The 12,963-nt window shown below is 36.5% G+C and overlaps 1 protein-coding gene across 16 annotated transcripts in view; it reads right to left on the bottom strand.

Moving 5' to 3' along the window:
• LOC108696619 (calmodulin-binding transcription activator 1) overlaps nucleotides 1-12,963 on the bottom strand; it is a 1,211,516-nt gene that overhangs the window by 10,159 nt on the left and 1,188,394 nt on the right. For 12 of the 16 annotated variants that reach the window (XM_041569427.1, XM_041569428.1, XM_041569425.1 and 9 more), the window contains one exon: nucleotides 3,941-4,113. The exons of the other annotated variants lie outside the window; for them this stretch is intronic. In XM_041569427.1, coding sequence (XP_041425361.1) covers nucleotides 3,941-4,113 — 173 coding nt within the window. The remainder of the gene's footprint in view (nucleotides 1-3,940; nucleotides 4,114-12,963) is intronic. 16 annotated transcript variants of the gene reach the window in all.

Below are 12,963 nucleotides of genomic sequence, written 5' to 3'. Positions count from 1 at the left end.
CATCTAATATGTGAGGTGTACAAATGTGCAGATAGATGTGCAGTTTTAAAGGATGTCCACCTCTAAGGCTATCAGTCTTAAGGGCTGCTTTATTATGAATTAGCGATCCACCGAAACTTGGATTAGGTTTAGGATTTGGCTTATCTATGCCTTTTTTGCCCAATCCTTTTAGCCAACATCTGAAGATTTTTTTGTTGATTTTGCTAAGTCAAACATGCAAATTATTGTTCAGATTCAGTTCAGGATTAAGATACTGGGTTTAGTGCATCATTATTATAAATCGATGTTCAGGATTGACCATTTTTTACCACTTTTTTTTTTTTGGTAAAAACACTCTTGATTTAAAAATCAAGAAAATACAATGTTATAAATCAGCCCCCTCTGCCTGCATTCTGAATTTTTACTTTATAATTAATTTTAGCACAATGCAGAAATCAGTTATTAAAGAGAATTTCCCTCTTTTTTTTTTTAATTGTTCACATTTCCTCTATGCAGCAACTTCCAGGCTTGGAATTGCAGTTAACTGGTTCCTAGGGCTTAGTTACTCTAGCAACTGGGCATTAAATTTGTCAGGCTGGATGATAAATAAGTGGATATGAAACAATAATAAGAATAGAATTTAAGCCTTACAGTCACTTTGTGTTTTGGTTGCCGGGATCAGGGACAGGTTGGAAATAGGCAAGAATGCCAATAATAATAAAACCATACAAATAACATGATGAGGAACAAATATAAAGTTGTTTAGAATATGCCCATCTATAACACACTTAGGGGGTTATATATCAAAGTCCGATTTTATCTCAACATTTTCTGCTGCAAACTCCGATCAAATCCGCTCGGGTTTTTTACCATGTTTTTATTAAATTTTCATGAAAATTTGCTTTGCTGGAAAAAAAATCTGATTTTCATAATTTTTTCAGATTTTTCACCCGAAAACTCAGAATTCTTATGTTTTTTGCCCAAAAACTTTGGGGTTTTACACGAAACCCAGCACACATTTAAAAATCACTAGGACTTCTCCCATTGACTTATATGCAACCTCAGTAATTCATTGAGGAGGGGGATTTAACAGAAAGAATAAAATATAGTATAGTATTTTTTTTAAAAAATTTTTTTGTTTTTTGTTTTTTTTAAAAAATTGTTAAGACCCACCGTGATTATTAACAGTGATAATAGTGTTCTTTTATTTAACTTAGAAGAAGAGAGCCCAAAAAAGTGAAAGTTGTGAATTTTAGATGAAAGATAACAAAAAAAGAATAAAAAATAAAAATAAAAAATAAAAAATTAAAAATTAAAAAGTGAACAAGTGAATAATTTAGTGAATTAATAAATACCAACGATTTCTCTCCAGGTGATAGTGAATTCAGTGTTATTTGTAACACTGAATTCACTATCACCTGGAGAGAAATCGTTGGTATTTATTAATTCACTAAATTATTCACTTGTTCACTTTTTAATTTTTAATTTTTAATTTTTTATTTTTTATTTTTATTTTTTATTCTTTTTTTGTTATCTTTCATCTAAAATTCACAACTTTCACTTTTTTGGGCTCTCTTCTTCTAAGTTAAATAAAAGAACACTATTATCACTGTTAATAATCACGGTGGGTCTTAACAATTTTTTAAAAAAAACAAAAAACAAAAAAAATTTTTTAAAAAAATACTATACTATATTTTATTCTTTCTGTTAAATCCCCCTCCTCAATGAATTTTTGAGGATTCTAGCACTTTATTTTCTGTACTTGGAGATCGTCTCAAACAGGTGGAGGAGGACCTGCAAGTGCTGAACTGTGGGGAAACCAAAGTTTGTCCTTGGATACAACCTGATATATTTATATGCAACCTCAACAGGTCTGAGATGCCGGATTTTCAGATTCAAACTTTTCCATCCTCGGGGTTTAATAAATTCTGAATTTTTCAGGTTTTTGGCATTCGGAGTTTAGTAAATAACCCACCTAAAAGTTAATTTAAAGGTAAATTTTCCCTTTAATTCTCCATTCTGATGATTATAAAATGGGATATATTCATATCATTTCACACATATGTTTTGCCAATCAGTGGTAAAACCCAAGTATTATAAAGGTATCAAGCCATGAAATTAAGGTTTCTCGCTACCACCATGGGACACTTGAGGTCATAGCTGTCAACATGAAATAAAAACAAAATGCTTACTGGCTGAAGGCTTTTCTTATAAATATTTAAAGCTTTTCTGTGTATAACTCTCTGCCTTTATACTATACACCTCTTTCTATGCTGTTATATTAACTACACATTGAAAGCACTTACTACACTCTGAAAGCAGAAAAAAAACTATATTACTATAGTGCTGTATAGCTTTATATATAAGTATAAAAAAACATGAATTGTGCTATATTTATTTCGAAGTAGGTAACAGTTTTTGGATATTAATTTTTTACCCCCTCAAACTATTTCCTGCTTTTTCAAAAATACAAATGAAGAAATCATGCAGAATATGGCAGCACTTAAGTCTTCAATTCACCTTTTATTAGTGGGCTTCACACCAAATGCACTACGAAAATGTCAACCGCAGACTTCAGTATTGCCATATTCTGCATGTCTTCTTTTAAATTATGATGTTACACATTGCAGGGTTTTGCTTCTAGGATGTGTGAGCAAGTTTTGGGTTTACCACATCCAGGACTTTGCTCTGGAATACGGAGGATGCAGCAATATAAGTGTATAAATACATAGGCTGCAACCAGAGAAGTCTACATTCATATATATTTTCAGCTATTAGAAATATAAAAACCAGGCAACATATACATTTACTGCATACCCAATAATAATGGAAGTGCTGTTTTGGGGAGGGGTGTGTGTCCATATATCAACTTGCAGCAGAGCATACAGCCTGTATAAAAGTCTGTTATTATAGCTAGTGATCATGTTCTGGAGATGCAGTCACCTTGTGTTGTGTGCTCTCAAGATAGTACCACAATAGATGGTTCTAAGAGGAATTTAACCAAATTTAGGACATGTATAGGCAACTGCATATGGACCAGGCAATGCGAACATACGAGCCAACATTTTTTTAAGTTTATTTTAATGAATAAGGCAGGTTTGATCTGATAAGCTGATGACTTTACCAACCTTAGTCTGGTCAGTGGCTGACTCAACTTAAGGGACCTTCTGGGACCTCCAACAAATCCAGCCATTGTGTGATTCAATTAAACATCTGAGCTGACGTGGTCTAAATTAGTCTATACTTCTTTATGTAGTTACCATATGCATATGGGGCTTATATAGATGAACCTTCTGAAAACAATCAGATTTAAAGGTTCATGCACTAATTATTCAACTAACCCAATTTTTGTAACACCAAATCTAACACATATAATAGTGCCTTTCCGATTTTCTGAGTTACAGTTGTACGGTTCACTGTACAGATAATTGTTTGTCCGTCAGAAACATTTCCCCTACCATAAAACTCCCTTTAAAAGCAGAAGTGATGGATACTGAATGCCATTACCAAGCAGGATTCCCAGGAATTTGTTTGTTTGGAAACAAAAATGTGCAAAAGCACAACAGTTCATTAGCTGTCCACCTATAATGAGCTTGAATTCCCTTATCCTCGGCTTGACTCCAAGTTCAATATTTTCTCTTTTAAAATACAATAGAAACAAATAAATTCACTGGGGTGTTAGCTGAATAATGTTAGTTGGTTTGATGATCCCCAGGTAGGGCAAAGCCTTGTGTAAAATAAATGTTTATGCCCAGCCAGGCCTGTTTGTAACCCATTCAGTGCTGAGTATGGCGCCAAGACATTGCTTTGATTTAGCATTTAGGATTCTTTTCAGCAATGAGAGAGTTAACGAGTGACTGTATGATACACAGGAAAAAAAATATTGCAATGCTAGGGGTCAGTTGTAAAAAATAAAATAAGATAAATCCCAGCCGAACTGGGGAACACTTTGTGAAGTTACCTGCTGCTCTTAGAGCTGAAAGGGCCTGTGGGAAATTTAGGAAATGTCTTATCTTGCCACTTTCCCGAAATCTCATTAGGGATGCAAAGTAAAAAAGAAAGAGAGGCCCAATAAGAATGGCACATCTCTCTGCAATTTAATACACACATGTTTGCTCCAAAATCAATCAGATCCTGCAAGAAGTAAACGAAAGACAATTATTTTATTTTTTTTTTTATTTTAAAAACTTGATTATGGTTAGACATTTCCATACACGAAAAAAAAAAAAGATTTAAAACAAATCTACATTGTTTGCAAAGTGCTATGAATTTGTAGGTTTTTTTTCCTACAGCCTTGTGTTTTCATTAATCTATTTTGCTGCAAAAAAGGAACTATTTTTTTCTTACCTTTTTTTATCTTATCTAAGTTAACAAATTTCCAATAAACTTCTTTCGAAGGACTAATGACATCATTGCTTTTAAACTATCTGCCATTGTTAAAAAAGGTAAAAAAAATAGTCAACTTTGGGGAAGTCTGAAAACTAAAGGGACTTTGTCATTAGCACAAGAAGTATTTATTATTGCCTGATAGTATTGTGTATTATTGTACAGTGTCAAGTTGTTTTGGAAAATGTAATTGTTACACTTTGGTGAAAAAGGTCATTGTCAATTTTTGTTGAGGATGGAGGAATCCATTACCAAACAAACAATGGTACTGTCTTGTTTTATGACATTCTTGCTTTCATAAACTGTGGCCCTGGCATTTCAAGTGTACTAAAGCACACACAGGATCATTATAAATCACTGCTCTATGGCATCTTACAGCCAGTGTCTGTGGCTTTGGCAGCATATCCAGATTGCCTGTCCAGACACAGACAAGTCACTTGCCCATTATCTGAATGGATCATTAACCTTTCCTACATTGCTGTAAATACTGTACCTGAGGTTGATCTGCAAACAACCATGAACCAATCAATCAGTCTATCATCTATCAATCATAAGGATAAAAGAGGAGGCTCTATCATAAATACAATCACTGAAAATAATCAAATCAGATTTAAGAGCTTCTATGAAGGAGTTTATGGCAGAATAAATTCTGATTCTAACAATACTTCCGTTAATTCTGGTTGCAGGCCCCCCACAGCTGCAGGGTCTGCTCCCTACTAGTTATGTCTCTGAGTGGGATGCATCTTGGATCCCAGCTGAAGCAAACAACATTATTGATGACAGCGAGTATGCCACTGAACATTACTAGATTTGCCTGTGATCCAGGTACTGTACATCTGAACTGTCTCCTACTTTGACTCAAAACATTTAAAAGGCATGAGGCCCTAATGTAATATCCTGCCTACCTGCTTGATGTACAAATTTCTTGGTATCTGAGACTGGTGATTTTACTGATCCGCAGCCTACATATTAGGACACAAACATAATGTTACAAGATTAATTTCTAATGGTAGCTTAAATTGCTTAGTTGTTAGTAGTTGTATGGACACAAGTGGGATTAAATCAATCTTATATGTACCTGTATGCTTCCTTGTTTATTTTTTAGTACAGGGGGGATCTTTTATTCAGAAACCCATTAAACAAAGCTCCAAATTTAAAACTCCCACTTAGACTGTAAGCTCTTGGGGGAAGGGACCTCCTTTCTACTGTGTCTCTTACCCCATAGCAATTAAACTTGGTATCCTTATATAATCTCTGTGCACTGTGTATATTTATTGTATGTATTATGTGACTTGTCCTCCCTGTGTGCACTTTTATATATTATACTTTTATACTCCGGATTTTTTATGTATTGTACGGTGCCTTCATAACAGCAATTTACAAAAAAAAATCATACATACACATATACATACATAATGCCAGTTTCTCACAGTGTCCTATTTAAGTGAATAATAATTAATCATTGACTGGCTGGCTTTTTTCTTTGTACCGTACCTTATACTTGATTGTTACTAGGCTACATAAATCAATACTAATGGGAGAAATGTTTTTTCAACCTAAAGACATGAGACGTCATTTGCAGAGACCCCGTATGCAAGTTCAAGAGCACCAAGTGGTGAAAAGCGTCTTAATGCATTTGTGTCAGAGGTCTTGATCTGCTGTGCACCTAGAGCCTGGTTGGAAGAGCAAAGAGCACAAATCCTTTTCAAATTGGGCAGGTGCTAAGTACAGGGCTTCTATGCAGCATGCACCTACTGGCAATTCCTAGAATTCTAGTCTGAATGGCACACAGGTTAACTGAGAGGGGGCACGATTACATGACTTCCTCACTTCCTCACCTGTTCCCCACTTGCTCGCTGCCAACCTGCACTAATATTTAATTCCTGAGTCATTCTGTGTTGAAAGGCCTCACTTCTGATTTACTTGTGATTTTTAGAATAGAACATAATCATATTGTTCCTACATCCATCTGCATCTGCCATTTTTTTTGCACTGCTCTCCAAAATGTATTCTATTCTAGTCTATACACTGTACTTCCTACAGCATTGCATAGCCATTAGGCTTGGCACACACAGTCCAGTAGTTTTATTAAGTTCTACATACAAGGAAACTGCCAGGGGAAAATGTTTCATGGCAACAAAATGCTGATAAAGGTTTTCTGTCTTATAATTAATGACAAATAGGCCCTAAAATAATGCATGGAGACCTTTCACACCCATGTAATGTAAATTGTAGGTCTGCAAAGAAACTGATCCATCAAGTTATGCTACAGAATGGATATGCTAGTTGAGAGAGATTTAGGGGCAGATTCACTAACCGACGAATGTTCGCCATTGTCCGCTTCGCACCCATCACAACACTTCTAGGTGCAAATGCGCTCAGATTACACTAATTCACTAATATGCTGAGTTTTGTCCTGGGCGCAGAATGCTGGCAACTTTTCTCTAGCGGTACTTCAGCAGTGCGAGCATTTCAAAGCGAAGATGCGCTAGCATTCATTTCTGCCTAGTGAAAATTCGCTACTGATTTGCGCTCAGGTCAATTTGCGTAGGGCAGGAAATTTAAAGTTTTATGGACGTCTTTATGTTAAATGTTGGTGAAAATACTTACAAATTCCACTTTTTAAAACACATGTCCGGGGAACCGTAAAAAAGACAATAGAGTTTTTATAATGCCCTACACATGTGCCCACTGTAAAATGGATGTTCCATATGTTTGAAAATTTATGGGGAAAACTGGGCAATCACGCTGAAAAAAAGAAAAGTCGTCAGCGTTTTTTGTACTTAAATGCATTTTTGGCTCACGGAATATGATGTAAGTGATATGATTGAGGAAGATCTAGCTACTTTATTGCACTTCGCCTGGTCTGAGGTGGCGAAGGCAACTCTGGCCAAAGAGGTAACGTTTAGTAAAATCCGCATTTTAGTGAATCTTGTGTCCGTTCCCCAGAAAAGAAAAAGTCGCCTGGCGATAGAGTGCGAATGACCGCTAGCGCCAGTCTGTTTCGAATTGGCACCCGTTAGTAAATTGGCGATGTCCCTGCCGGCAGCAACGCTGGTGAATTGTTGCTTGCGGTAGCCACTTCACCCTTTAGTAAATCTGCCCCCAGAGGGTTAATTATTAAAGGCTGAGTTGTGTTTTTTCAAAGAATTTGAGGATAAACTTGATTTTTTTCGATTGCATTGTCTAGTTTTTTACATTCAGGTTTTTTCATAAATAAGCAAACATTTGAGTTTTTTTGAGGCAGAAAAAACATCACAAACGCGGCCTTTAATAAATAACCGCCTTAATGATGGTTTGCGTGTGGTTGCATGCTGTGATGCGATTTGTGCATTCATTGATATGAATGAATATGCCACAGTTCTGTCTGGAACTTGATAGGAATTGTACATTTTGGCAAGATCAGGGTCTGAATGGTTGAAAACTGTCCGCAAAAGAGGAGATCAAGTTACCTGCCACTGCCACAATCACCATAATTAGTAAAGACTCAAAATTATGACACATTAGTTTGCTCATCTCTATCCAGAACTGGTCTATATCACAAAGTCTGCTACACGAACAGCTTTCTACATTAAGGGGCATATTTATTATGCTGTGGTAAATACACCACACATCGCCAGGCTTTGCCGTGTAAAAAATGGTGTAAAATTACATACATCTTGATAACTGTTTTATACAGCTGTTTAAACCGTATTTTCGGTGAATTTCGCTTTACACAGCATAATAAATATGCCCATATAACTACAGAACTGGAGTGTGAGCTTGCACAGTGTGTGATATTTAAAGAAGTCCCAGGCTGGCCCTAATCCTTTTGTATATAAAAACTAAAAAATACACAAACTTCAGTTCCATTTATAATATTTAGAACCAGCCTGTACGTATACACAGAAAACTAAGATAATGTAGTGGCCTGTATTTTAAGCAAGCAACAAATCAGGGTGCAATTTAATCTAAGGACCTAACCTACACTCCCAAAAGTGGAGAACATTTACTTTAGGTATAGAGCCAATTATCCAGAGTACACCAAACTTCGTTTTTTATTTCCCCTTTGGAGCACCACCTCTTAAATTTAATCTAAAATATGTTTAAAAGATGAAAGAGCCTGATACAATTATTTTGACATCCACATGGCATGCTACAGTAGGTTTCTTAATATGTTTTACAAATGGACGCTACTCAGAAACACTACATTTTGACAAATTCTGTTCTCTGCTATAGCTCTGAACTAGTCCAAAACACCACATTGAAGGCGACGCTAAACCTTCCCAAACCAATATCAATTAATTTCTTCTTGCAAACAGGATTGTGGTCATATATTTTGGGGTTATTATATACTGTATATAAAAATTGATTCTGTATTTATACTAAGGTGTTCAGGGTCTATATATATGGAATTGTCTTTGTATTGATACCACTTTGTATTCTGGTGTAATTATACATGAACAAACACTGTATTAATACTAACATGATCTTATTCTGGGGTCATTATTTATGGAATTGACATTGTATTTGTCCAACCAATCTATTCTGAGATCTATGTAATTTGCACTGAATGTATCTTGTGCTCTGAGGCATTATATATAAAGCTTGCACTACATTTATCCCACATGATGCAGTGGGGTATTTTACAGGACATCATTACTGCATTTATATATACAGTACATTATTGGGCAAAGCACCCATCATCCTGGCTTCCACTGCTAGCCAGATACAGAAGAGGCTGTTCTGCTGCAAATAGGATTATTTTAAAGCAAAAAGCACCCTTGGGGTATTAATTCCTGGGAAGGACCCTGACAAAGTTTTTGGAAACATGTCAACCTTCATTGAAAAGTCATCATGCAATCTTTTGTGTGTGTATCTCATAAACATCATTGGTGGTATTGAAATGCATTTAAACCTTTTGAATGTTTTATGCTGTCCATTGAACTTTGAATTGCACTTTGCACACTTCCCCTCTCTTATTTTACATAAAATTATCTTGTTTTTCTTATGACTCTATACTTTATTTACTTATTTTTAAACAATCATCTACCAGTTCTATAGAACTGTGGATAGGCTGTTTATATTCCAACTTGATGAAATGGCCTGTGTGCTCAGCAAACAGAAACATGTATTGTCTAGGCACAAAAGCATAATTGCAATGCCGTGCACCTGTCTTGCCACAATGAGAATTTTTCATAGACAATCTATACAATCAAAGAAAATTCAGAGAGGCCCTTTCAGGGAAAAAAATAATAATTTTATAGTGTTGACTCAGCAGTGTTTTTAGTGTTTGCTTGCTGCTTTAAAGCTTACATAATGTCATTTAATATTAAATGACAAAATAAATGATTTAAAGTGTAAAGAATAAAGAAATTAATCCAAATTCTGAAGTAAAAATAAAAGAAAAAAACAAATGTCCACAACATGTTGAGGGAATGGACAAGACATGCGTGAATCTTGCTTTTGCCCACTGAGGAAGGAAGGGTGATCATGCTAAATCTCTTGAGCATTGGCAAGGTCCCTCACCCAAAGCCATTTTTTTATATAATGTAAAAAATATCATTCTAAGCAATACATTCAATTAAAAAATGAAATGGTTGTAGTTATTTGTTAGTAATTACTATAGAAAGCAGTATCTGTTGGCTGTTAGCAAAAGCCATAATCACAGAGAAGAAATGGATAAACAAAAACAGCTTTGTAATATTTATACTGGAATTGCACAGAATGAAATTTTTTTCTCATTTTGCAAAAACAGTTATAGGGTTAGTTCACACGAGGAGATTCAGGGAGATTTTGTCGCCTGGTGACTAAAGCACGCGCAGTGCTTCGTTTTCCGAAGTTGCCTGAAGTTTCCTCAACTTCAGGCAACTTTGGAAAACTAAGCACCTCGTGTGCTTTAGCGCAGGTGACTTTTCATTATAGCGGATGGGAAGACACGCGGAGGCAGTTCGGGGAGATTGTTGCCCAGAAGAAGAGGCGATTAGTCGCCAGGTGACAAAATCTCCCCGAATCTCCTCATGCGAACTAACCCTTAGGGTAGAGATCCCCTTTATATTACCCACAGTATTGTTTATAAAGGACATTGGTCTCCAGGCCCATTCTTTTCTTGGCCTGTGTCCTGGAAATTCAAACCAAAACAGAGAAGAGAGAGCAATAAGGTGACAGATGCATAAAAAGACAAGGAATCACGGATTCACTGTGGGCTGCCAATAATTTTTTCCTTCTGGGAATAAAATGCACCGGCCTGGGGAAGAAAACCAACACAAAGCTATGCTGCCATCATTTACTTTTCCCAGACATTGCCAGAATGTGCACTCAACTAAAATCCAAAAACATTACTCTATTGTGCATTTAAGAAGAGTAAATAAGACAGTCTGGCAATACTGAGTTAGTTCATTCCCTATGCCAGTGCCAATGCTCCATTTTCCAAATGCATTGAAAAAAACATAGCAACTGGATTCATTGACGGTTTTCTAAGATATTGGCAGGCCCCTGGTGAATCCTTGTCCTTTAATACCAATAAACTTCCCATATCATAATACAGTTAACTGTTCTATTCATCTTCATTATTTACTCTTCCAGTGTTGGACTGGGCTGCCAGGACAATGGGAGAAATACTGGTGAGACCAGTCCCCAGTGGGCCCCTTGGCACAGGATCTGCAGGGGAAGCCTTTTCTTTGTGGGTGGGTGCATGCCAGCACTACAGGAGATAGGAGGAAGGTACATGTGCATGGTGGTGGTGGAGCAAGTTTGTGATAGGGAATATTGGCCTTGGTTGCGGGTTTGTGACAGGGTAGGGGCCTTAGCTGTGGGTTTGCAACAGGTATGGGGGCCTTGGTGGTGGGGGCCCATGAGGTGAGGCTACTGGTAGGTCAACAAACCCCAGTACGACACTGTCCGCACTCTCCCTACATTAGTATTTTTACCCTCTTGGTGCAAGTAAAAAAGTATACATTTTAAGTTTAACCTGTCCTCTCTTTATACCTCTTACACCCACCAGTGGCTCGTGAGCAACATGTTGCTCACCAACCACTTGGCTGTTGCTCCCAGTGGCCTCAAAGTAGGTTCTTATTTTTGAATTTCTGTTTTGGAGACAGCTTTTAGTTGCATATAAATCAGGTTAACTGCCAAATAGACATTCCTGTAGGCTGCCAGTCCATGCAGGGGCTACCAAATAGCCAATCACATCCATTATTTTGCATCCCCAGGGACTTTTACAAGCTTGTATTGCTCCCCAATTCTTTTATTATTTGAATGTGGCTCATGGGTAAAAAAGGTTGGGGACCTCTGCTCCAGGGGATAGAATATACATTGTGGCCATGAGAGTTCTTAGTAATGTCTTACCATTTCTTAATTGTCTCTGTGAATGAGCAAGCCTGTCAGTGTTATAGTCACTTCTCTTAGTTTTACTAACAATTTGCACTGCATAATTTCCATATTTATCTTTCCATATCTCCTGGCAGTGGTTTTACACTTCCTGCTCTCCTGCCTTCTAATTAAACATCTTCTGCCTTTCATTTACTTATCCCTCAAAACAGATATTACTTACCTTTTTCCTTCTAATCCACATTCACCATTAGCTCATTTTGCCAAAATTTTAGCTTTGGTGGCCACCTCTTGCCTCACCTTCATTACTGCCTTTAAACAATCTCTTACTTTCATGAAGAGAATCCATATCCTGCTCCTTAACCTCAGTAATCATTTAACTTCCCATAACAGAATTTAGGTGTTTTTTTTAATGTATTTAGAGGGATGTTGTCATGGCATGGCCAAACATTACTGATATGCTGAATGTGTGATATCGTTATGTCCAACCCCTATGATAATACAGAATTATACTACTGAGTAAGGGAATATTATATATACTAGTCTACATATCCTAGGTTCGCATTACTTTCCAGAAACTGTTAAAATAGGACCATATTTTACAGAGCCTTACTGATTTTTTTAGGTTTTATAGTTAGAAATATATAGCCCTGCCACCATACTTCTTTCTCCACCAAGGTAACATAAAAATAAAAATAAAAATAAAATAGTGACCTTAGTGACCAAATATGATTGTGAATAATTTTAGAATAAACTATTGTACTTAGGAAGGATAATAAAGTTTTAAGGATGCTATACACAGATCTACTGTACATGACCAATTTCTTTCCCTATTTCTTCTGGATTTGAAAAATTTGTCTTTCATGCCCAAAGGTGAAGCATCCCAAAATGACATTTACGGTCAGAACAGAGAGATTGTGACCCAATAGAATGGTCTGTTGAATACTCTAGTGGAAGCCATGACTGACTCTGTATGCTCTATTCCATAAATGCTTTTCTTAATATATTTTCTGCACTATGCAACATGTCCTGAAGCTATTGAATAAACCATCCAGATTTCATTCCGCAGGGAATTGGATCAAAGTTGGCTGAAGTCAGACAGATCTAAACTAAAATGTATTCAGTTCTGCTTGTTGGTTGGCCATTGATTTCCATAGTCAGTACCTTTTCCATGCTGTGAGACAATTATCTAACATAGTACAGGCTTGTGGGCTGAATAATTTAAAATGATTATGCTATACACAGCACTTGATGAAGTCCATACGCAGACAGGGGGCCTTGGAGGGACAC

This window comes from Xenopus laevis, chromosome 7L (genome assembly GCF_017654675.1).
Source record: "Xenopus laevis strain J_2021 chromosome 7L, Xenopus_laevis_v10.1, whole genome shotgun sequence".
Taxonomy (NCBI): domain Eukaryota; kingdom Metazoa; phylum Chordata; class Amphibia; order Anura; family Pipidae; genus Xenopus; species Xenopus laevis.
This window is presented reverse-complemented; position numbering and strand designations above follow the sequence as displayed.